A 27294-nucleotide genomic window follows, 5' to 3' on the forward strand; every position below is an offset into this window, starting at 1 on the left:
TGTGTTGTCCAAAATTAGGAATGCGTTTTCCCCCGAACATGGTTTTAAATGTTTCGTACTTCTGTTCCTGTATGGCTAGCTCTATTTAACGGTGTGGATTTTCAGTAGAGTGTTCAAATCAATTCCATTGTTAGAAACCCTAAAGATTTTTGCATTTAGACTTTAGGGGCACTTCTTAGGTCTAGGCTGGCATTCCAAATTTGCTTTTCTGCCTTGTCACAGAAAGTGAGAAGATGCTCAGCTAGCTTTCCTTTCCTCCTCAAATCTGCCGCAACCTGCTCTGTTCCTTAGAACTCTTCCCCTGCCTCCCAAGATTGGATGTAGAGAGGGACCAGTCTCTCCATTCCTACTTTCACGTTGTCTCTGAATACAAATACTCACAGGTTCTTTATATGTTTGATGGGTTTTATTCCTAGTTTTCAGGAGAGAAGTAGCAAATCTAACAAATATGGGGTGATTATAAGGGTTCTGTTAACTGCAAAAGTCCTACTGTTATGGTTAGTGATATGTTTACTGGAATCCCGTTGAGTTTCTGCCTTATGCTTTTATTCCTAAACGTAGAAATTAACCAAACTTCCCTTCTCCTGAGAGTGGTGCTATATGCCTTTCTTGCCCCCATCTTGGCCTAAAGACCATTATGGTACTTGTATGTCGATGACTTCTATAGTCTCAGCTCAGATTTCTCCCCTGAGTTTCATACTCTTTTGTCTATTTCAGTTCCCTAAATGCCTTGCTGTAATCAGTTTTTACCTGGATCTCAGTAGGCCATTGGCTTATCAAGAAAAAGAGGGAGAGACCGGGCTTCCCTGGTGGTGCAGTGGTTGAGAGTCCGCCTGCCGATGCAGGGGACATGGGTTCGTGCCCCGGTCTGGGAAGATCCCACATGCCGTGGAGCGGCTGGGCCCGTGAGCCGTGGCCGCTGAGCCTGCACGTCTGGAGCCTGTGCTCCGCAACGGGAGAGGCCACAACAGTGAGAGGCCCGCGTACCGCAAAAAAAAAAAAAAGAAAAAGAAAAAGAGGGAGAGGACTCAAATCAATAAAATTAGAAATGAAAACGAAGAAGTTACAATGGACACTGCAGAAATAAAAAGCATCATAAGAAACTACTACAGGCAACTCTATGCCAATCAAATGGACAACCTGGAAGAAATGGACAAATTCTTAGAAAGGTATAACCTTCCAGGACTGAACCAGGAAGAAATAGAAAATATGAACAGACCAATCACAAGTAATGAAATTGAAACTGTGATTAAAAATATTACAGCAAACAAAAGATCAGGACCAGATGGCTTCACAGGCTAATTCTGTCAAACATTTAGAGAAGAGCTAACACCCATCCTTCTCAAAGTCTTCCAAAATATTGCAGAGGAAGGAACACTCCCAAACTCATTCTATGAGGCCACCATCACCCTGATACCAAAACCAGGCAAAGATGCTACCAAAAAAACAAAATTACAGACCAATATCACTGATGAATATAGATGCAAAAATCCTCAACAAATACTAGCAAAGAGAATCCAACAACACATTAAAAGGATCATACACCATGATCAAGTGGGATTTATCCCAGGGATGCTTCAATATATGCAAATCAGTCAATGTGATACACAATATTAACAAATTGAAGAATGAAAAACATATGATCATCTCAATAGATGCAGAAAAAGCTTTAGACAAAATTCAATACCCATTTATGATAAAAACTCTCTAGAAAGTGGGCACAGATGGAACCTACCTCAACATAATAAAGGCCATATACAACAAACCCACAGCAAACATCATTCTCAATGGTGAAAACTGAAAGCTTTCCTCTAAGATTAGGAACAAGACAAGGATGTCCACTCTTGCCACTGTTATTAAACATAGTTTGGGAAGTTCTAGCCACGGCAGTCAGAGAAGAAAAAGAAATAATAGGAATATAAATTGGAAAAGAAGAAGTAAAACTGTCACTGTTTGCAGATGACATGATAGTATACACAGATAATCCTAAAGATGCCACCAGAAAACTACTAGAGCTAATCAATGAATTTGGTAAAGTAGCAGGATACAAAATTAATGCACAGAAATCTCTTGCATTCCTATACACTAACAACGAAAGATCAGAAAGAGAAATTAAGGAAAGAATCCCATTCACCATTGCAATGAAAAGAATAAAATACCTAGGAATAAACCTACCTAAGGAGGGAGAAGACCTGTACTCAGAAAACTATAAGACACTGATGAAAGAAATCAAAGATGACCCAAACAGATGGAGAGATATACCTTGTTCTTGGATTGGAAGAATCAGTATTGTGAAAATGACTGTACTACCCAAAGCAATCTACAGATTCAGTGCAATCCCTGTCAAATTACCAATGGCATTTTTTACAGAACTAGAACAAAAAATCTTAAAATTTGTATGGAGACACAGAAGACGCTGAATAGCCAAAGCAATCTTGAGGGAAAAAAATGGAGCTGGAGGAATCAGACTCCCTGACTTCAGATTATACTACAAAGCTACAGTAATCAAGACAATATGGTACTGGCACAAAAACAGAAATATAGATCAATGGAACAGGATAGAAAGCCCAGAGATAAACCCACACAGCTATGGTCAACTAATGTATGGTCAACTATGTCAACTAATGTATGACAAAGGAGGCAAGGATATACAATGGAGAAAAGACAGCCTCTTCAGTAAGTGGTGCTGGGAAAACTGGACAGCTACATGTAAAAGAATGAAATTAGAATGCTCCCTAACACCATACACAAAAATAAACTCAAAATGGATTAAAGACCTGAATGTAAGACTGGACACTAAAACTCTTAGAGGAAAACATAGGAAGAACACTCTTTGACATAAATCACAGCAAGATCCTTTTTGATCCACCTCCTAGAGTAATGGAAATAAAAACAAAAATAAACAAATGGGACCTAATGAAACTTAAAATCTTCTGCAAAGCAAAGGAAACTACAAACAAGACGAAAAGACAACCCTCAGAATGGGAGAAAACATTTGCAAAGGAATCAACAGACAAAGGATTAATCTCCAAAATATCTAAACAGCTCACGCAGCTCAATATTAAAAAACCAAACAACCCAATCCAAAAATGGGCAGAAGACCTAAATAGACATTTCTCCAAAGAAGACATACAGATGGCCAAGAAGCATATGAAAAGCTACTCAACATCATTAATTATTGGAGAAATGCAAATGAAAACTACAATGAGGTTATCACCTCACACTGGTTAGTATGGGCATCATCAGAAAATCTTCAAACAACAAATGCTGGAGAGGGTGTGGAGAGAAGGGAATCCTCTTGCATTGTTGGTGGGAATGTAAATTGATACAGCCACTGTGGCGAACAGTATGGAGGTTCCTTAAAAAACTAAAAACAGAATTACCATATGACCCAGCAATCCCACTACTGGGCATATACCCAGAGAAAACCATAATTCAGAAAGACCCATGCACCCCAATATTCATCGCAGCACTGTTTACAATAGCCAGGTCCTGGAAGCAACCTAAATGCCCATCGACAGATGAACGGATAAAGAAGATGTGGTGCATATATACAACAGAATATTACTCAGCCATAAAAAGGAACGAAATTGGGTCATTCGTAGAGACGTGGATGGACCTAGAGACTGTCATACATAGTGGAGTAAATTAGAAAGAGAAAAACAAATGTATATTAACACATATATGTGGAATCTAGGAAAATGGTACAGATGAACCGGTTTGCAAGGCAGAAATAGAGACACAGACGTAGAGAACAAACATATGGGCACCAAGGGGGAGAAGCGGGGAGGAGAGGGGGTGGTGGTGGTGGGATGAATTGGGCGATTGGGATTGACATATATACACTAATATGTATAAAGTAGATAACTAATAAGAACCTGCTGTATAAAAAAAATAAAATTCATAAAAAGTAAATAGGCCATTCGGGCAACAAAATGAACTGACAATATATTGGAGGGGAAAAAATTTGATATGATTAATAAGCATATGAAAACATTTTAAGTGTTATTAGTAGTCAGTGAATTATATATTATGTCACAGAGACCTGGGTCACTGTGAAATTAGAGATTATTTTTAAAAATAAAGAGTGCTTTCAGTGGTCATTCTTATATATTGTTGGCATAAGCTTCTTTGAAAGCAGTTTGTAGTATGTATTGGGAGACTTAAAAATGTTCTTAATCTCCGACATAAAATCTTTATGTAAAAGTTCTGCTAGCTAAAGTAAATAGAAATAGAAGTATTTATTGAAGTATTTTTGTCTGTGTTTTTAAGTTTCTCTGTTATATTAGAAAACAATATTAGAGAAATGGTTATTTATGCCATATATTGGAGAATATTATATATCTAATGATGCTGTGTTACATAGAATCTTTAAATAATTTTGGAAACTAATTTTTTAAGAAGACCTATATAAAGACATGGAATATGAGTTAGGCCTTGAAGAAAAGATGGGCAGATAATTGTAGGTTAGGCATTTCATTGGGAGGGGAAGACAGCATGAGCAAACACCTTCGTGTGGAAATAAGTTTATTATCTGGAAAGTAATGATTAACCTGGCTGAAAAGTAGAAGTTCATTTTGAAGGAATAGGAGAAAATGTTATTCACCTGTTACGTGTTAGCTACTTGCTAGGTACTGAGGATACAAGGATGACTAAAAGATGACAATAATGGAAACTTAGGAGAAGGGCATATATGAGAAAATTTCATGAAAACTCTGATAAAATTTAATGACTGGATAAAAGAAAATCAAAGAAAATGATAGTTTTGGGACTTCCCTGGTGGTCCAGTGGTTAAGACTCCGCACGCTTCCAGCGCAGGGGACACGGGTTTGATCCCTGGTGGGGGGACCTAGGATTCCACATGCCGTGTGCTGTGGTCAAAGAAAAATATAAGGAAAGTTTTGAATTTGTATGGCACCAGTAACAGAAACAGAGAAGGAGACCTTCGTGAGGCAAGGTGAGAAGTTTAGTTTCCACAGTTGGTTTAGGGCATGCACACAGGAGTGCTTTCTACTGTGTGCATTAATACTTCGTGTTTACTTTATCTGTAAAACTGAGTGTTGTTCATGTACCGCTGACTACCTATTCCAGTTTTTAACTTACCAAAGTGAAATCTGCCAAAAAGGACTTTCTAGGGAGTTGTAAAAATAATTTAAGTAGTAAAAATATCTTAAGTAATAAGGTCTATGGCATTTAGGTTTAAAATTTTTTTCATATCCTGGAAACAATTCTTGGTTTGATCCTATCCACCTTGTTGAATGCTTTTGCTTCACACTGTAACATATTGGGCTGGGCCCCTAACGTTAAGGTAACAGTAAATCTCATTCTAAACTGTATTATAGGGAAGTTTCTTTCTTTGGCAGATGGGAGATTCTTTGGTCAGAGAAACCTACGAAGGTGAATGCTTCCCAGGCTCGCCAGTTTAAACCTTGTATTAAGCAGATAAATTTTCCCACAAATCTTATACGGCTGGAAGTAAATAGTTCTCTTCTGGATTATTACACTGAATTAGATGCCGTTGTATTACATGGTACAAAGGACAAGCCAGTGCTTTCTCTCAAGACTTCACTTATTGATATGAATGATCTAGAAGATGACTATGAAGAAAAGAATGGATGTGGAATGGACAATCTGAACAAAAAGTTTAGCAGTATTGCCCTCAGGGAAGGGACAAGTAATGGATATTTTGATAAACTACCTTATGAGGTAAGCCAAAGATATTCAGTAGCAATATTGGACCTACTATCATTTTAAAATGTTTAGATGTTAATGTTTATTTTGCTAGATGTCAGAGAAATCGGAGCATTAGCAAGGTATACATAATCTGATGTATTGCGTATTTTGATTTTGGAAAGACTAGACAAAATTGTGTTCAGTAACTTCGCCACCTTTGTTTTGGATTTGACTTTAGTGATTCTGGATAAACTATTAAATATAGGTTATTTTATCACTGATTAACAATAACCAAAATACATAAAGCAATGATAAATTACAGTCCACTTTAATTCATAATTACACAGTGTTAATATGGGCAATATGTGCTTAACTTGATACTGGTTATATTAAAGATGATTTGCTATGAAAAATAAGAGTATTAAGACTGTGAGAGAAATGCTAATTCTGTTTAATAGTGCGCAGTTTCTCCAAGTGTCATATACTCTTCCATACTAACTCTATTCTATATTCTAACTAGCTATGATTTTTGGTCTAGGCAGGTATAGAATGCCTTTTACCTAAAGTCTTGTTTTCAGTGTGTCACTGCAGGGGTGTTTCCAGGGTATATTTAGCACTCCTGGCTCCCAGGCATCGAATGCCATTAGCACACCCCCTGGAGTGGGAGTAGGGCCAGGCATTCCTTCCCCTGCTGAGAAGAGCTGTGTGTGGTTAAAAATAATATAATCAGATCTTTTAAAGAAAAATTTTATAAATTTAAACTTTAACCAGTTCAACTATCCCCCTTCCACACTGGTGGGTATTTCAGGTTTCATTGTAATAATACAAGTAGCTTAACTTGCATGGAACAATAAGGTAGCCTCTTGAGTGCCTAACAGGAGCTATAATGCCTGTTCAACATTTCACAATTCAAATGCTATGGTACATCCTGTGAAGTAGCTAAAGTTGCCACATAAAGATGAATTTAAGGATCTAAGGTAATTCAGTCAGTAAGCCATGGAACCAGGATCCAACCCAGGCCTTCTAGGTCAAGTCTTGGGTTATGGAAGGAAGCTTCATAGGTGAACAAGACACCCTGGCCCTTAGAGGGAGGAGGGAGGAAAGATGGAGGAGCAGCTGAGCTGGGAGAGAGGAACGTGGGATGTTGACAATGTTGTTCCCTGGGGCTTCAAGGAGGGTCTGTCCTGGCAGCAGTGGCAGCAGCTCATCTGGAGGAAGCTCACTTCCTTGATTCTTACCCGTTTCTTAAAACTACAGTATAGAGATTTAAATGCAGCAAATGTATTTTAAAGAGTTTGTTGAATTTTATCCAGACCTGGTGAAATGCTTAACATGTCACATTCAAATGAATAACGGGAACTTCAGGCAAAGGGAAGAGAGTGTCCAAAGGTGAGAAGAAGTGAAACTGTGTGACCTGTTTGGGAACGCCAGTATTTCACTGTGGCTGGAATAGGATTTGATAGCAGAAGCTGCAAGAGATGAACTTGGACACAGGCTCAGGGCTGCCTCGGTGCATCACTCCATAGGCCACCATCCACACAGATGACAGTGATTGGGACATCCCAGCCCTGGCAGTGCACAGCCCACCCTGCCACGTTGTAGAGGGCTCTGTGGGTTTTACCGAGAGGTTTGCATTTTCTCTCTTCAGCCAGTGGTCCTCAGGCTGCTGTGTCTCTCCTGTACACCGCAGAATCATTCGAGGGGAGTCATAGAGACCTTAGATTTTATAAATCATTTACTTTTGGTAAAAAATTAGAACAAATCCAAGATAATACCTATAATAATTTCACACTCACTTTCTTGTGTTCTCTGAATTCTTCATATGCTTTTTTTAGTGGGAGAAAAAGATGTGGAATAATAGCATTCCAGAAATTATCCATAATATGCAGGCATTTTTGCACATGCTTTGTCCCACAGTGAGAATGATTGCCCAGGTGTTTGGCCTCATGTAAAGTCTGTTTTTCGTATGTGTCATGGTATGAAGAAGATTGTGAACCTTTTCTGTAGTCAGTAGGGAAACATTGAAAGTTTTATTTACTTTAAAAGAAGAATAACAAAATGAGATTTCTTTCTTAGATTATTCTGTTGGTAAATGAAGAATAGACCAAAAGGAGGTCAAGGTGGGAAGCAGGGATACCAGTCGAGGAGCTACTGCAGAAATGTAGGCAAGAAGTTATGAAGCTCTGGGTACTGGAAAGTTTGGAAAGGAGGTAAGCCAGAGAAGTATTCTAGAGATGCAGAAGGTAGAAATCAAAGTAACTATTGAATGTGGACATGAAGCAGAGCATCACAAGGACTTTTAGGCTTCTGGTTGAAATGACCTGGTGGATGGATATGCCATTAATCGTAAACCAGTGGGTGAAGGTGGAAGGGTGCATTGACTTGGAGGTGCCTGTGATTCATCAAAGCCAATTTCTCTGATTGAGAAGTTGACAGTAGGCAGTTGCTATTTGAGTTTGAAACGCAGGAGGAAGGTCTGAGTTTACATTTGTGTGAGTCTTCTCAGAAGAGGAGAGGGCTACCATGGTAGATGAAACTGACCAGGAAAACTGAGGGTGTGAATAAAGGGCCAAGAATAGAATTCTGGGATTACTAACATCTAAGAGTCCAGGAGAGGAAGACAAGTCAGAAAAGGCACTTGGGACAAGGATGAGATTGTCTTAAAAACAACGATAGGAAGCTAAAGAGGTATAGAGAACAGAAAATGGGTGTGGTCGCCCACACCGCTGCAGAGAGCTCAGTGACGAGTGCCCGCTGGTTTTGGTCATCGGGAGATCTCTGATAATCCTTTGCCAGTATCAGTTCAATGGAACTATGACCATAGGGTGAGAGATGAGAAAAACCTTACCATATCTGGTTAAGGCATCAAGGAGCAGGGGAGAAGCAGAGACAAAAAGTGTTTGCTGAGCATAAGCAGAAAAATATTTCTATTAATATCCACCAATCATGGGCAAGACTGTCCACCAATAGTGAATAATACTTGGCATCCTAACACTCCACCCCTTCATGTCACACTCAATAAGGCATATCAAAATGAGGAAGAGTATGAAATTATTATAGATACTATTTGCTCTAATTTATCTTTTAAAAGGAGAAAAGATGAGTGGCAGAAGATGTAGCAGGGTGGGAAGGTTTCTGCTTGTGATGCAAGCTGGGAGAGATTTCACTATGCTTTTATGCTGTAGGGAAGGAGCCAATAAAGAGTAAAGGCTTCCAGTACATGCAAGGGGTTTAATCAATACAACAAAATCACATAGATGAAACCGAGAGATAGAATCAGTCGTCCTGAAGGACATTAATTAGTCATGATGAAAGCAGTACAATGCATAAAGAGTTGATGCTGCAAAACACTGAATGATCTCACAGTGAGTAAAAAGAGAAACTCTTTTTTTAAAAGTTGCCTAAATTATATAATCCAAGTTATTTAAAGGAAAAAAAACCCCACATTTAAATATGTCAAGTGACATAATGTTTCCTTAGTTGAAAATAATTGTATTATGAGTGGAGTGTGTTTTGAGGGCAGATCAGCTGTGTTTTGAGACATACAACATCCTCCATACAACATGGTGTCAAATGGTACTTTAGGCTAGGATACCCCCATATAAAAACATCTTCTGACAGACACTAGATACTAGATGAGTAATAATTAATGGGTATTATCTTGTGGGCCTAAAACCTGTTATCTTTTGCTTAATCAGAATCCAAAAGTGCTTTTTCACATGCCAATGTCATGGTCTCAATAACTTCATTATTCTTCTTCTACTTGGATATTTGCTGAAAATATAATATTAAGGATCAGAAAATGTTTTCACACAATATACATCTTTTAATAATGGTGACTTTGGAATGATGCCAGCAATTGCTAGGAGTTATTTAAATTATAAATCATCTGGAAAAAAGTAAATTATTTATCCTCTGATACATGGATATATTTAACTTTTAATGTCTCTTTGCACTAACTGCTTAAAAATTTTACTGAAATAGCTTTTAATATTGTAGTTAAAACAACAAATTTTTAATTCATTCTACACATATTTAAGGTCCTACAGTTGCCAAGCCCAGATTCATAGGTTCTTTCAGACATTTAAGAAGTGATCAAATCCTGTATTATTTAAACTCTTTCATAGCATAAAGAAAAGGGACAGTTTTTAACTTCTTAGTGAAGCTGTTATAATACTCTAGCACATAAAAATAAAATTACAGACCAATTTTACTTCTGCAAACAAAATATAGTGAATAGAATTATTTAAAAATATAATACAGGGGCTTCCCTGGTGGCGCAGTGGTTGAGAGTCCGCCTGCTGATGCAGGGGACACGGGTTCGTGCCCCGGTCCGGGAGGATCCCACATGCCGTGGAGCGGCTGGGCCCGTGAGCCATGGCCGCTGAGCCAGAGCGTCCGGAGCCTGTGCTCCGCAATGGGAGAGGCCACAACAGTGAGAGGCCCGCGTACCGCAAAAAAAAAAATTTGATTTTTTTTTCTTAGTATTTCTTGGTTCAGAATAGGCTATTTAGCAGTGATTCTTTGAAAATTAGTTTAGGAGCCCCTGACTGTTCACCATTAAGAAAAAACAAATCTTGAACTAGTTCAAAGAAACTATTTTAATTAGAGATAAAAATCTTTTTGATTCCTCCTCCTTAATACTTTTTTGTATCTGTTAGCTACTCCCTAGTCACTGCCAGTTGCCTTAAGCAGTCCCCTGATTCCTCTTTCTTGGAATCTACAGTAGCCGCCAGGCGGGTTTCCCTTCCTGCCTCCGGTAGTGCCCCCTGCAATGATCTTTCTAAACCATAAATATGACTCTGTCACTCTGCAGTTACATAAATCCCTTCAAGACTCCTCATTGCTTTGAGAATAAATCCAGGCTCCTCGGTGAGGCTCTCTGTGATCCAGTCCTTACCACTAACTAATCTTTCCTCTCCCCAGTTTTGCCTCTCACTCTTTAAAGCTGAGCCTTGCTGGTCCAAGTCCGCTTTCACTGAGGTTAGGCCTGTGTCTTGTGTCAGGCTCTAGTAGCAGTCTGTGCGTCTATCCAAGCTATTAAAACATATCATCGTACTTACCAGTCCCCACTGGACTCTGGAAACCCTGAAAGTGGGAGCTCTTCTCACCAGTGTTTGACGTGTAGTCGATGTTTAGTAAATGTTAAGTATGTGAAAAATTCTATTATTCAATAGATTACCAAAATATACCTTTGCGCTGTAAAAAAAAAAAATAGTCGACATGAATTGAATATACTTTGAATGCTCTTGAAATGTAATATATATAGCCTTATGTATGTATGGTTACTACTGATTTGGATAATTCTGTTGAATTATGTAGTATGTGAAAGTATTGTTATAAAATGTATGATACTGTTATTCTTTATTAGATCATATCATATGCTTCAAAAAGTGATATTGTTTTTTCAGTCTGGGTGATCTTGGTTTCTCTGTTTTATGTAGCTCATTCAACTGATTCTGAATCATCTGACACTACCAGACCTGTGTAGATTAGCACAGACTTGCAAACTACTGAACCAGCATTGCTGTGATCCTCTGCAGTACATCCACCTCAATCTGCAACCATACTGGGCAAAACTAAATGACACCTCTCTGGAATTTCTGCAGCCTCGCTGTACTCTCGTCCAGTGGCTTAATTTATCTTGGACTGGCAATAGGGGCTTCATCTCTGTTTCAGGATTTAGCAGGTCAGTGCCAAGCCTTGTTGAGGTTATTTAAATCAGCAGGCTATACTTACTATGTAGTAGTTTCGATAATAAAAGTTTGAAATTATATATCATGTACTTTAGATCATGTTCAGAGTGCTTCTGCTTACAAAAGTGGATGAGTTAGTTTCACCACCCTCTTCAGCTAGACTTCACAAGATGGAGGGAAATTATGCCCTTTACCTCATATTTTTAAATCCCAAGGAAATTTCAACAGAGCTCCTTTTTTTCTTTCTCATATTTTCAGCACAGATGATTAACACATTCTAAAAACTATTTCCAAATCAAAATCTACCTCCCTAATGTGATTTGTCAGAAATGGAAAACAATTTATTATAGAACATTTTTAATTAAATCTTAATTACATGTGCAATACATCACCCAAATTTAGAAGCTCATTTAAACTAATTATGTTGAAAATGCAATTGCATGTTAAATAGGCGACCACACTTGCAGACCTGCCTAGGTGTTTCTGCTCCTTTCTATTTAAGCATTTAGCTTCCTTACTATTAAACGTCACCTGTTAAACATTTGAAAGCTTGCACGAGTACATATTCATTTAGTAATGCCATAGTCATTTTTCTTGTGAAACAAACAAGTGTTTTTCTCCTAACCTTGATGGTTATTCTCATTGTATGTTACAGTATAATCCGTTTCATTAACGAAGAAGTAGACACTTTGGGGAAATTACCTGTTTGTTTGTTTGTTTGCTTGTTTTTTGCGGTATGCGGGCCTCTCACTCTCGTGGCCTCTCCCGTTGCGGAGCACAGGCTCCGGACGCGCAGGCTCAGCGGCCATGGCTCACGGGCCTAGCCGCTCTGCGGCATGTGGGATCTTCCCGGACCGGGGCACGAACCCATGTCCCCTGCATCGGCAGGTGGACTCTCAACCACTGCGTCACCAGGGAAGCCCCACCTGTTATTTTTGATTAACAAATAATCTCCTATCCTGTTTTTAGAAGTTAGAATGAACTACAGCCCTCCCTACACATATCCCCAGTGGATACATTCCTGAACAGTGGTTTATGAATTAGAAATCTGTATTTTGAGCTTTGTTCCCCTTGACTTAAAGTATAAAAATAAAGATGCAGTTCCAGAACTGCATTTGATACCATTAGATTCAGATGAAGTCATGTTTGAAATAGCACCAATGTGTTCAAAATGCTAATATTGATAGTTTATGCATCAAAGTAAAAAATAAACACAAGCAGTAATGGCTTATAGCACATGTTGAAACCATGGATGCACTGAGTTTCTTTTCTGCCAGAAATAGAGCCAGGGGAAGGGGTTCTTAGGTAAAACATGATGGGATTGTGGGTCAGAGTCTAAAGATTTTACAACAGGCTATGTATACAAAATTCTTTTTTATTATGTAAATTTGCTTAAAAGGGGATATATATATTATATATATATATATATATATATATAGTAGAAAAATTAGGCATTTCTTTTTGGCAGTGTGATTTTGGTAAATTTTTATAGAATCCACATTTTGGAAGTTGCTGGCTCTTTGACAGCTCTCCAGTGGAACACAAGCTCAGTCCTTTCTACTTCCTTTTGCTGCAGACACACTTCATTGGCTAATTTTCCTCGCTATTAATGGGACCGAGAAGAACTGAAGCTAATGATGACTGTGGGTATTGAGAGCATACACTATAGATCATAAACCAAGACTAACTGACTCTGAGAGCAGATAGAACCATTGGTATCAGTAAGCATTATTTTACATTATAAGGACTTTGGGGTGTTTTAATCCCTCATAGCTCTTTTTTCAATGTTTCCCACCATTAGGAACTTACTGTTTGTTTTCACTCTTGGTGTGTAAGGCATTATGGTGAGTGTCGTGGACCATGTAAAGAGATAGATAATATAGTTCCTGCTACAGAAAAGATAAAGATATAAGAATAAACATTTAAACATATCCTTCCTATATTTTATAAATAAAATAACAGGGAGGCAACTAATGAGTTAAAGAAAATATTGGTAATGAATGACTGAAGTCCAGCTTCTTTGCCAAAATGTTGCATATAACCATGGTATAATGAATAAAATGTAGAGATAGTATTAAATCAGTTTTTAAAGACTTTATGTAGCTTCTTCGGGTGCATGAGCAGAAACATAAGTTGTGAGAAGAAAACTTCGTGATGCTATTGTTAGCATTTTAGACACGTGATGGATAAAGATCTTCTTTTATGAGGTTAAAGCTCCAATCTACTTTCTCACCAGCAATTTCTCTTCCATTTTCAGTTCAGCCATTTAGTTGCCATGGGGCTGTTTAAATAATCACAAAAGTACATACATTAATTTAAGTTTTCCATATTTCACAGGAGTATTTCAGCCAGTAAAACCATAAATAAATCTTGATAGCATTCCTTTAATTATAGTCATTGTTCTCATTAAGAAAATAAAAAGGTTAAATAACAGGGAGAGGCAATCTTTTTTGGGTGGGAGATACTGGAGTTTTGCCTACTGATTGCCGTTGGCCCCCTTGACCCGACTGCTGAATTGATAGTCATTATGGCTTATAGGCAGCATTCCCAGAATAAACGATAAATATTCATGGCTTGATTATTAATGAATAATCTATGAGTAAGTATGGTCTATTTATGCTCATTACTGTGAAGAAGACTTACTTGTAATACTTTAAAGAAAAAGTACATTTTTAAAATAGAGACCAATGATGATGAGCTTGCTTTTTTTTTTTTTTTAAAGAAGATGTTGGGGGTAGGGGTTTATTAATTAATTTATTTATTTTTGGCAGTGTTGAGTCTTCGTTTCTGTGCGAGGGCTTTCTCTAGTTGTGGCAAGCGGGGGCCACTCTTCATCGCGGTGTGCAGGCCCCTCACTATGGCGGCCTCTCTTGTTGCGGAGCACAGGCTCCAGACGCGCAGGCTCAGTAGTTGTGGCTCACGGGCCTAGTTGTTCCGTGGCATATGGGATCCTCCCAGACCAGGGCTCATGTCTCCTGCATTAGCAGGCAGATTCTCAACCACTGCGCCACCAGGGAAGCCCGAGCTTACTTTTTGAGTAAGTCTTTGGGAAAAGTTTGATAGAGTTTATTTTTGTTACCTAAAAACCTTATCTTCACAAGCTGGAATTGTTTCACTGGATTTTAAAGAACTTAGGAATTTATTTTATTCAAAATAACAGGGAAATTGGAATAATAAGAACTTAAAACTTTTAATCAGTTATTAAAATCCTATTCTATCTACAGATTTGTGATTTGTAACTTCAAGTACTGCTCATTTATATCATTACTCATTAAAATCACATCTACGTAATTCCACTTTTCTCTTATAATACACTTCCCTAAAGTCTTGGATATGCCTTTGCCTCCCTGCCTGTTGGTGCTCTGAGGCTTAATTATATCATTCTGATGTTCAAAAAGTCTTAGGTTCTATTTATTTTTCCTCTGTCGTTTTTCTTCAGGTAGTTGCTCAAAATAATCACCTTGAGCTCCACCTCAGTTATGTAGAGATTTCTATCCCTCACCCTTCTACTTGTTCCCTTCAGAAAACATTACTGGATGCTTTCTAGATTTAAGAACTTGATGTTTTGACACAGAGCTACAGTTTTATGGAATAGAGAGCTTTTTGCTTATTCATATATGTGTTTATTCAGTTGCCTGCCTGTGTTTTACACTGTTGTCTCTTTTAGATGGTCAATTCCTAGAGATTAAAGACAATTTAAGACTTTCTTTTCCACTTCCTTCTACCATTGCTAGATAGTACCGTACACAGTTAAGCAAGAAGTTTTGTTTTTAATGACTTTATTTTGGATCGGCTATAGTAAATAATGCTCCAGCTACTTGGGATTAAAATTATCTTAAATATACTGTCTTATAAAACTCAAGTGAGGGTCAGCTAACAAAACATGAGATTAGCAATCAGAAGCCGTGGATGTTTATACCTAATTCTCCCCTTTACCTTGATACTTCAGGCAGCTTGTAAGGATTAGTGCCTTTTATTTTGTGATGAATAAACTTAAATCATTCATTCATGTGATGTTAATTATTTTAGGGTGCAAGTTACCATTTAGTAAATTACTTTTTATGTACTTATATTAATCTGGACAAATGAATTCACCTCATAAAGATAAGCAATTTATTTCTCTCTCCGGAGACTCCATTTCTCATAGCAAGAGACCTTGTTTGGGATTGTTTATCTGAACTTAGGTCTTCTCTTAATACCCTCAATATCAAGAAATACTTGATGAGAATTCATAACATGGTATGAACAGGCTGCAGGAAGTATACAAGCTATAATTCTCCTTTCAGTGACCAGTATCACAATTGAAATGAATAAATAGATGACCAAGACAAAAACATGTATGTAATTATGCGTTAAAATAAAACTTTATGAGGAGCATTAAGGAAAGAAACAAGAGTTGTGTTCAGCTAATTAATTGATTCTGCTGCTAATTCTGCCTTCTTGGAATGGAAATATGAAAAAGTAGGTAGTGTAGATCTTGTAAGTTTAGGAGGAGAGACTATGGGGATATTGACCAAATAATCTCAGTAAAAATATGCAATATATAAAAAAGAAGAGAGAGAGTCATAAAGGTAGATAAGCATGATCATTATCTTTATTGTGCTTCCAAATTTTTTCATTCATTCAATCAGTTTGGGATGTTTTCTAATCTATTAACAGTTGGCTTTCTGGTGATTTACTTTCTATCTTTAGAAGGGAAAAGTTCATTAGTGAGAGCAAAGAGAAAAGAAATGTCAAAGTATTCCAAGTCCAATACCAAAAAGAATTGTAGAACAAAGTGCTTTGCCAAATAATGAAGACCTTCAGGAGATAAGATGCCTCAAGATTTTAAGTTTAAGAGTTAATGTACTCATTTAACTTTTGTAATCTGCAAATAATTTTAGAAGTATCAAATCAAAATAGGATACTCCAGATCTCTGCCACCCTACATTCATTTCTAGATTGCTAGCTTATAAATAGTGAAGAACTAGTCATAACTATGATGTATACTCAGAGTAAGGTAAAAATGTTAATTTTGTCATATTTCTTAGGAGTTGGACCCTCTTAAGGGAAAAATTCTCTGAGTCCATAAAACTTAGTTTGTTCCAGAGTAGAGGAAATTGAAATTCTTCAGATGAATTTTCACCATTGGAAGATTTATTCAACAAAGTCATCCAGTGTTTTTTACATGCCTGACATCATGCTAAGTACTGGGTACACCAAGAATCTGTTTCAATTGCCGAAGGATTTGAGGCACCTTATAAAACTCAATGTAAACGAATCAGTATGTAAGGAAACTGGTTAACAGAAAACTGAGTTCAGTTCAGTATGAAGAAGGTGTGTCATAATGTGGTACACGCTGCCTCCCTTTGAAATAGATCCTGAGTCTGAATATTGAGCACAGCATTCAGTGCCACCACCGGATCCAGTGCACCATCCTCTCTTCCCTGAATATGGTCGTGGTGTCCTGAGGGTCCCCCTGTTTTTACCCCTGTTCTCTTTCAGTCTGTTCTCCGCACAGAAACTGGAGTGACTCTGTTAAAAGACAAGCAGGTCGTGCCACACCTCTGCTCAGCACCCTCTGATGACTGAGGATCCCATCTCCCTCAGAATAAAAGCCAGAGTCTCTATAGGACACACACTCTGAACTGCCCCTTACCTCTCTGATCTGCTCCCCATGTCCCTCTCACTTCGAGCCTCCTGACAGTTCCGTACTCTAGGCATTGTCTGAGCTGTCCTGCCTCAGAGCTGTTGCGCTTGCCCCCCCCTTCGCCTGGAGTGCTGCTTCTCCAGGGAACTGCTTTGCTCACCCCCTCACTTCCTTTGGGTCTTGATTCACCTTCTCAATGGGGCTTCCCTTACCACCCTGTCTGCCTTTGACACTTCCTGTTGTCCTTCTCTGCTTTTATTTTCTCGTTGGCACTTTTCACTCTCTAATATACTATTAATTTTACTCATGTAATTGATTTATGATCTACCTCTCCTACCAAAATGTAAGTAAGCCCCATGAGAGCAGGAACTTTGCTTTGCCCACTGCGAACTTCCAAGTGCCTAGAGTAATGCCTGGGTCATAGTTGGAGCTCAATAAACATTTGTTGAGTGAATGAATTAAGGTGCTTGATGCAAACTGGCAGTTTAGCTACTATAATACAAAGGACACAGCAGTGAGACAGGTCGGAGGAATTTAAGGAGGGAATAGCGAGAGGACTGTCTGAGAATTTGAAGGAAGGTGAGGGCGGTTGTGTGAAATGCCACAATAAATCAGGTAATACAAGGACTGGAAAGAAAGGCCGTTTAATTTGGCATTTAAAAGGAAAGGATGAATTTAGGGAGAGCAGAACATACGCTGCAATGGATTAAGAATAAAGGGATGTTCTTGGATGTTTGGGTGTAAATAAGATGTGTGGGCTATTGAGTTATTTGCAACATTTAAAATAAATTTGTAGCAATTACATTTTTTAATTGTTGTTTGAATGTGTGTTGGCCAAGATTTCACTTTTATTTATTTATTTTTATTTTTAATTTGTGCTTTTATTTGCCAGTATAACTACAGTAACCTGCAAACTTTTTTATTCTAAAAAGCACATTTTACATTACAGTCCAACAGACACATATATAATGTGTATACATATATAAAAGTGAAACAAAGGTTTTGCCAAAAAGTCTACCCTGAGTGTTAATTCTATTTAAGACTTTTTTTTTAAACTAAGGCTGAACTGCACTGACATCATAATCACCAAAGTCCCTAGTTCATCTTAGGGTTCGCTTTATGAAGTGAATAGTGTTGCACGTTCTATGGTGGGTTTGGACGATAGTATGATGACATAAAATCATTATAGTGTCATACACAGTATTTTCACCGCTCATAAAAACTTCTGTATTCTATGTATTCATCTTCCCTCCCCTGCAAACTCCTGGCAACCGCTGATCTTTTTATTGTCTCCATTGTTTTGCCTTTTCCAGAATGGCATATACACGGAATCTATTTTTCTTTTTTCCTTGAAGAGAGGGGTTCAAAGTCTTTATGCCTATAACACCACTCATGGCCCAGCCACACGCGGACCACACAGGCTCCAGGTGGCAAACTCCCCCACTGAATACTGTAGCTTTCCTTCCAGTACTGAGGCCTGTCCCACTGGTCCTGCCCAGCAGCCACGTGCAGGTGAAGGGGGGATATCTGTTCATAGGAAGGCCACAAGTTTTGTGCCCCCTGTCACAATGAACCCTGATTCCTGTCGGGTGTGTTGTAAACAGACGAGCCATTTCTTCAGACTCCCTGCTCTGAGCACACCCCTCACTTTTATTTTAATGTTCGTGGGGTACTTTGGTCTTTGCAAACTGCTTTCACATTATTGTGGGATGTTCAAAACCAGTGTGGTGAATGCTGTTAACATATTTCTAGTCTGCCTTCTACATCTGAGGAAATGCTGAGACTTGGGTAAATGCCTTTTCCAAGGTCACATGCTAGGAAATGGTGGAACAGGGCAAAATATCCATCTTTTGACTTAGAAGTCCAGTGTTACTTCCTTTACTTTCATGAGTGATTGATTGTCAGTTTTATTTTGCATGTGTATTTGTAAGCTAGTAATTAAATCATGTAGAAAAAAGATGCAGCATAAATAAAATAACAGGATGTGACTGATGTGACACTGAGGTGGGCAAGAAGACGTCAAGAGACCTGGACGGGGATGAGTGGTGCGCTTGTTTAAGGGATAAACAGGCGCACCGCTTGTTGATAAAGTTTCAGGGATATGAATACTTGTAGGCTCACATTTTACTTTTATTATCAGATGATGATTATGGAAAGGCCTGTTTTCCCCCCATCTGTAACGTAATGAAGATAAATATTGTTATTACTACTCTGATAAAGGGTTTTGTGTCCTCCACATGAAGTTATTTCTGTGTATTTTGTGTGAAGCTGCAATTGAATATCTTGTAATAATTTCAACATCAGTCTAGGCATTAAATAGTATCAGTTACAAGGAACATATCTCAACAGTAGAGTGAAGCCAACCCAGAAATTTTCTTAGTTGAGAGGAGGCCAGTCTGATTTGTTTTCAGGTCATTTAGAGATGACACTTTGTGTGCCACATTCCAAATAAATTATCCAGTCCTGAATGGGTACTGTTTAGGGAGAAATAACTTCCAAGAGTTTAGAGTTTTGTTATGTTTTGTTTATTGGCTCTCCCAGCTCAGATGTGAATTACAGGTAAGTAGACGAAAAACACCCTCTGCTTTCTTAATTTCCCACTTAGCAGTAGCTGACTTTTTATGTGATGTGAATCCATTTTATCTTCTTAGGTTGATATATTTTAGCCTACCCGTGCCTGTTTTGGCATGCAGTAAATCAGAATTTAAGTGAAACAAGTTTTTAATTTTCCCTAATAGAAATCTATTCTTCTGAAGATGACTGCTTACAGTTGATATAATTCCAAAGTACTTGCAAAAAATATCTTTTAGTTTTATGAAATTCACATGGAACATTGTTTTTACAGGTTTCTGAAGGTCTGTGGATCTGAATTAGTGCGTCTTGAATTATCTTGCAGCCACTTCCTTAATGAAACTTGCTTGGAGATTATTTCTGAGATGTGTCTAAATCTACAGGACTTAAATCTCTCATCCTGTGATAAACTACCACCTCAAGCTTTCAACCACATTGCCAAATTATGTGGCCTTAAACGACTCGTTCTCTATCGAACAAAAGTAGAGGTAAGATTTACACCTCTGCTAGTGTTAATAGCCAACCGAATATTTAGTTACCTGTAATTGCTCATAATAATGTGATTTCTGATTTTCAAATAGTTTAAGTATATGATGCAACCTGACTATTCTAAAATCATTAGAGCTGGCTGATTCAGTCATTTCAGAATTAGTCTATTGTGTTGTGGGTTTTTCTCATTTTAAGAAAACGTTATCCTCTGTGCTCTTAGAATTTTTATAATGCTGTTCATGTTTGTAGGTAAAGAAACAAGCAATGGGCTGAGGTGAGCCGAAATGCTGGCAGGGAATGAATTAGAGAAAGAGGTGGGAGGAAAGTATGTAGGAGAACATTTGCTTGGAGTGGGAGGAAGCAAAGTGGAGTTTATCCAGGACCAGACTTTGGAGTTAAAATCCCTAATACATAGTTTAGGAGTCTCATTAAAGAAAAATATTTATTGATCTGCTTGCTTATTTTCACATAGCTCTAGGACATCTTACCAGGTCATTACAATATACTACCACCTGACTGTTTTCATTTTATTTTTTTATTGGAGTATAATTGCTTTACAATGTTGTGTTAGTTTCTACTGTAGAACATAGTGGATCAGCTATATGTATACATATTACATTTTACCATAATCTACTCAACTGTTCCCCAAATGGTCAACATGTCGGTTTTTCCAGCTGTTTTTCTTTTACAAACCGTCTAGCGATAACATTATTTTGCACAGAGTTTTATATGTACCAGTTACTATTGCTATTGGATAGAGTTCTGTAAGTGGTATATCTGGTCACAGTATGTGCCTGAGCCCCTGTGATAAACATCCACTTACTGCCATATATTTGTTTCCTCTACTCCAGTAATGTTGGCCTTCTTTCTATTACTTGACCATTCTGATCCAGTCCCAGCTCACAGCTTTTTCTCCTCTGCCTGTCTGGAATATCCTTCCAGCTCATTACATGGCTGCCCTCTTCTCAACTCAATGTCCAACTTAAATTTTTTTTTTTCAGAGATGGCTTCTTAGACATTGATAAAAGGTAACCCTCCCCCCTCCTTCTAGTTTACTTCTGTCATATCACCCACAGTGTATTTTCTTTTTAGCAACATTATCACTATGAGATTATCTTACTGGTTTTCATACTATCACCTGTCTCCTCACATTGGGATATAAGTTTCATGAAGGTAGGACCCTTGTCTGGCTCTTTCATTGCTGTGTCCCTGGTATCTAGTATCATACTTGGTAAAGATTGGCCATTCAGTAAAGATTTAAATAGCCAAATTACTTTTACAAAATGGTGTACCCCACACTAGTGACCCCTTGCCTGTCTTGAACGTTGCCTTGGCCAAGTATTCAATCTCTCTGTTTCCTCATATCTAAAGTGGAGATAATAAAAATACAGATCTCATAGGGTCATTGTGAGAATTAATTACCTGTGATGTACTTAGAGGGGGCTGAAAACATAGTAAACTCTCAATAAATATTAGCTACTAATAACAGTAGTAAGAGTGTGGCAGTTTTGTACTATGTTTTACTATGTGTTAGGAAAGTCTCCTCTCTATTCTTTTTAAACTTAAAAAAAAATCCTTGTGTATTATTCTTTCAGATATATCTTTCAGCAAGGATTTTATTAGCAGTGCCTTTATTATATTTCATTTTGCTCTGTAATAAGGCTTCCTATCTGTCCATATAGGTCTTGTTTTACATCCAAGAACATGTTATAGTTTTCTTCACTTAGGTTTTAGATCTTTCTAGTTAAATTTAACCCTTCTATTTTTTAGTCTCAGATACTATTTTATTTAATTGGTTATTGTTAATATAAAGAAAAATTGGGTTTTTGTATATTTATCTTGTATCTGCTCACCTTACTGAATGCTTATAATTGTTCTAATAACTTATATCTTTTGGGTTTTCTAATGATACAGTTATATAATCTGGAAATTAATATACTTTTTCTCTCTGTTCCAGTATTTAAAGTGTTGCTACATTAAGTAGAACTTCATAAATAGTGTAGAATAATAGAGTCACAGTAGGTATACCAGTTGTATTTCTAATATAGAGGGAATGTTTTTTTCTTTTTTTAATATTTATGTAACAAATATTTGAATGCCTGTTACGTGCCGGGCACTGCCGTAGGCACTGGAACTTCATTAGTGAACTAAATAGAAATTCCTCATGTAGCTTACTAATTTTATATATTGTTTGATGTTTCTTTCTGATAAGTAGTCTTTATCATTCTCATTTGATTAAGAATATTTTTATCAAAAATGTATATTGTATTTAAAAATTTTAAAGCCTCCATTACTACACTGATTTTTTTTCTTCTTTTATTTATTAATATAATGACATGTTGAACAATCCTTACATTCCTGCGGTAATTCCTACATTTTTTTTTTAACATCTTTATTGCAGTATAATTGTCCTACATGTTTTTTTTTTTTTTTTTTTTTTTTGCGGTACGCAGGCCTCTCGCTATTGTGGCCTCTCCCGTTGCGGAGCACAGGCTCCGGATGCGCAGGCTCAGCGGCCATGGCCCACGGGCCCAGCCGCTCTGCGGCATGTGGGATCTTCCCGGACCGGGGCACGAACCCGTGTCCCCTGCAGCGGCAGGCGGACTCTAAACCACTGCGCCACCAGGGAAGCCCTGTCCTACATGTTTTAACTTAATACATAGCTGGGTTATTTTCCTAATGTTTTGGAGCCAAGCTTTATCACTTAAAATCCAATATTTTGGATTCTAGCTTTATCACTTACGAATTATGTTACCTTGAGAAAGTTTCTTGACCCCTTGTGCTTCAGTAAAGTGGAGATAATGATAGTATGCCTTTCAAAGAGTTGTTATGAGGATTAACTGATTTAATATATATAAAGTGTCTACAACAGTACCTGGTTCATTGTGAATATTCTTTAAGAGTTAAGACTTATCAATAGTTTTTACATCTGCTTTCTTCAATGAAATTGAGCTGTGTTTTTCCTTTTCATGCCATTTTGTCAGGTTTGGAGCTGGGATTATGACACCTTAGCAAAATGATTTGTGACATTGACATCTTTTTCTTTGATCTGGAATAACTTTAACAAATGAGAATTATCTGTTAGATAGAATTTATCTATAAAACCATCTGGGTGTGTAGCATTTTTTATTGGTAGATCAGAGTAGATATCTTTAGCTTGATGTAGTTTTTAAACTAATCTGTGGAAGTCTGAATATAGTATTCCTGGTTTGGGGCAAAATTTTTACCTAAAGTTTAACTGGTGACCTGCTTTGTTGGAAAGAAGACTTTGATTCTAGTTCTGGTCCTACCAGTGACAAACTTAACTCACATAGTCTCTCAAATTCCAAGATTCTTTCTTTGTAAAATGAGAGGACTATTGTCCCTGAATGCCAGTTTAAAGATAGTGTTAGCCCATGTTTTCACTGGTCCGTGGTGAAATGACTCGTCATTTATGTGGGTGTAAAATTGTCAGCTATCTTTTCTTGGGTAGACCTATCTATTCTGAAATTATGCCACACCTGCTTTTTACTGGTGTATTTACTGTTTTATATTGCTCTGTGTGTCTGATATCCTCTGAGCAAGATGATGCCTCATTTTAAAATATTCTGATTAAATTTAACTTTAAGAAGAAATGTAGCATAGTTCATTAATAAGTGAACCTTCAGGAAGAAAACTCGGGTAAAAACCAAGAAATTATATCAACTTGCTAGGCATCTTACATCTGTGATGATTTGTAAAAATGTATTCCATGTGATGCTTTTGAAATGTCATAAATTAACATGATCTAAGTGTCAGGGAATCATTACATAGTCCACAGTTTTCTTCCATTTACCCCAAGAAACTGATAGAATATGACTACGTATTTTTTTTAAAGTGTGATTTATAGGAATTGAGAAGATTTCATCTCGAGTGGAGACCTATACATATGCATCCAAGTCTAAATAGCATCAGCTCAGCTTCCCTCAGTTACTTAAACATAGATGTGAAATCACTGTATGACTGCATTAAGTAAAATTTGGTTTGTACCATATGTTACTACCTGTTAAAGTTTGTTTTTATTAGTCTATCTGCTAAAATACCATAAAATCATTTATAAACTTACCCTACACAATTTTTCTGACATTTAGTACATAGAAAAAATTATAAAATTGATTTTCATTGATCTACAGTTGACTTACAATAAAATAAAAAATAGTGTCATCTTAGTGATATAAATGGCAAAATTCAAAATTAAGAAAAACCTACCCAGGCAGTGTTTACTTTTACAGCTTCCCAGGTCTCTCTGCCTATACTTTATTCACTTCTGTTATCTTGTTATTCTTGGGATCTGCATCAGACTCCCCCACGGGCACCAAGTAACTCAGAGGAGTAAAGGGAAAAGACAACACAATCAGCTGGTCTCTTTTAAAACAAACAGAAGCCACAGCATAAGCACCTCCCTTGTCACTTAGGCAAAGCATTATGTCACCCCCTTTTCCCTTCCATATGTTCACTGCTTCAGTCCTGCACTCAATGATGTTGGTGGATGGGAGAAAACAGAGTGAGAAGACAAGATTTAGGGGATTGGCTTCTCTCTAAACCTTCCACGTAATCGCTGGCAGTACATTCAGGTGTTATAAACTGTCTTGGAAAGAAGGAATAGCAGTTGACTTCAGATGCCTGTGATGGCTCTAAGGAAATATATGAGGAGAAAAAGAAGATATGAATTTGAACTTCCTGGGAGAGGTTTTTTTTTTATAGGAATACATATTATCCAGTGCCACTTTTACCCTTGTTTTTCTAAACACTACATAATTATAAAATAAGAAAAAATTAGTATTTCAAAATATTGACTCTATTATAGTGTATAATCTTCAGAGAGGTCAGATTTATGATGTAGTAGAGTTATATTTATGTGCCTATATATAATTTACATTAATAAATGTAATGTATTTATGCCATTTTATAAGATTGAAGCAAATCTGTGTGCATAGTGAATATAGCTTTAGAGGATATTGGAGACCTGGGTTTTAGTCCCAAAGTTTGGGAAAACTTAACTGAATATGTTGTTTGCTGTCCTAGACATTCCGCATATTATTTAATCCTTTACACTAGTCTATTGAGTCTAAGAGTGTTACTCTTAAATCGTACAGATGATGAAATGAAGGTCCCAAAAGATTAATGTTTCCCAGTGGCACAGAGCAATAAGTTAAAGTCAGGATTTGAACCCAGATTTGGTGGCCTCAGAGTTACAGTGAAAATTGTAAGATACATAAGAGCATAGAATAGTAGTTATTCTAATAGCTTGGGTGTCTATCTAAAATAGAGCTTTTCTCTTTACTGCTTAATCCTTTTCTAATCCATAATTGGTAAGGAAATATAACATTGTAAATAAGATACACAACATTTTGATCCCGTGTAAAATGCAAACTATTAACTTATATTCTGTAAACATTTTCTAGTCTAAAATATCTACTATAGACAAATGGACTTTTGCCTTTTATTTTTATTATGAACAAACTTAGTTTGAAGTCTTAGTTCTGAATTTATAATAACAGTTAGTTATTCAAATTACATTTAGTATAATTTAAGTAATAGTTTGTAGAGTCCGTACTTAATGAACTACCTCAAGCACATGGTATATATATATATATATATATATAGGCCAACTCTCAATATTACACTATAGTGGGGAGCAGCATTGGAACATATAATTTCCCCAAATATTTTAGCATGTAAAGGGGTGCATTGTTGATGTCCAGGTAGTGTGTCCTTAAGTGGTTAGGTAGAGCCAGACCTATTGCAGGTCTGGTTACTCAATAAGAATGAGAATGCAGGAGAACAAAACTATAGTAGGGTCAGAATTGCCTCGTATGCAGGTAGGTGGATCCTGGTGTACTGATGTAGCACCTCCCTGAGCCAATGGTGAAACAGGCAGTGGGCCCAGAGCACTGGTCTTCTCTGTACCTGACATTTTACCAACAAGGCCTGCTGCATTGACCACTGAGCCTCATGTGTAACCTTGTCAGACACTGGGGCTCTATCCCAGTGCATTTCATTTGTACTGCTTAATTGCTGCTTTGGTAGTCAACTGTGTGAGAGCAACCTTAAAACAAGCCCCAAGTGTCATTGTCACCAATTTTTGAGCCCAGCCTTTTATGACCTGGCCTAGCTCATTAAGATTTTTCTCCCCAGCTCCACTGCTTTGGCTAATACCATAGCTAGTACCCTACAGTGAGAGGAAGCAGCAGTAGGATCTTGTTCAGACTTTAGGTATGGTTAAAACTGCTTAGCAGTAGGTCTGGGTGTTGATTCAGACATTATTTGATAATTTAAAAGCTGGGAAGATATTTGTTATTTCGTCTGTGTCAGAGATCAGTGTCAAAAACCTCAGTCCTAGAGAATTCCAAGGTGATGGAGGAGTAAGAGGGCGTGGAGTTCATCTCTGTCTACGGATGCATCAGGAGTACATCTACAGATGCAACAGTTCTCACAGAACACCAGCTACACACTAGCAGAAGACCTTGGACACTGGGAAAGACTGTAAAGATCCCCGTATAACTGGGTGTGATGAAAGAAAGAAGGGAGAAGGAGGAGGAGAGGAAGCCGGATGGGACCTGCACCCCGGGGGGTGGAGGGGTGGGAAGCTGAAGCAGGGGAGAGATTCCCACATCCAGGGAAGCCCCCTCACTGATGGGGAAATCGGTTGGGACAGAGGGAAGCATTTGAGGCTATCAGAGGAGGGTGAAGCGACCAATCTGTGGCAGATGGGACAGAATGAAAAAACTCAGTCCTTCTCTTGACTTTCCCACTTGAAAGATTTATGTGCTTGGGTAAGTCACTTATACTAAGCTAAAAGTTTATCTGTTAAAAAAAAACTTAGCCTATCACATAGGCTATTGAGAAGACCAAATTAGGTCGTACATGTTAACAACAACACACTTTATAAATTAGATGGACTTGTGTAAATGTGAAAATGATAGTGTAGGTTTACTCAGCATAGTCCTACACAATCATTCCCAACTTTGTGAAGTATTCTTTTAGGTCTTCCTAAATAGGAATATCTTTTCCATCATGTGCTAAGAGAGATTTAGGCCGAATTACTGCTTTCACACTTATGATCTGTTTCTGGTAAAAGGGATGTTCATTCCTAACTTATAAACTCCCTAATGGGAGGGACCATGTTTGACTGTTTACTTTTTACAACCAGTACGTAGAACAGTGTCTGGTATTCACTATAGTGAATATGTCTAGTAGATATTCAGTAAACTTGTG

At 37.6% G+C, this 27294-nt stretch overlaps 1 protein-coding gene and 1 non-coding gene across 6 annotated transcripts in view; one reads left to right on the top strand and one right to left on the bottom strand.

The window, feature by feature from the left end:
• The window catches only part of FBXL4 (F-box and leucine rich repeat protein 4), a 68236-nt gene that overhangs the window by 22806 nt on the left and 18136 nt on the right, over nt 1–27294 (top strand). For all 5 annotated transcript variants that reach the window (XM_060168043.1, XM_060168045.1, XM_060168044.1 and 2 more), the window contains 3 exons: nt 5364–5706; nt 11118–11362; nt 19844–20057. In XM_060168043.1, coding sequence (XP_060024026.1) covers nt 5364–5706; nt 11118–11362; nt 19844–20057 — 802 coding nt within the window. The remainder of the gene's footprint in view (nt 1–5363; nt 5707–11117; nt 11363–19843; nt 20058–27294) is intronic.
• LOC132530979 (small nucleolar RNA SNORA11) lies at nt 18513–18642 on the bottom strand. The gene has a single exon (XR_009543984.1). It is a non-coding gene; the product is annotated as a small nucleolar RNA SNORA11 (small nucleolar RNA).

Source organism: Lagenorhynchus albirostris, chromosome 12 (assembly GCF_949774975.1).
Source record: "Lagenorhynchus albirostris chromosome 12, mLagAlb1.1, whole genome shotgun sequence".
NCBI classification, from domain to species: domain Eukaryota; kingdom Metazoa; phylum Chordata; class Mammalia; order Artiodactyla; family Delphinidae; genus Lagenorhynchus; species Lagenorhynchus albirostris.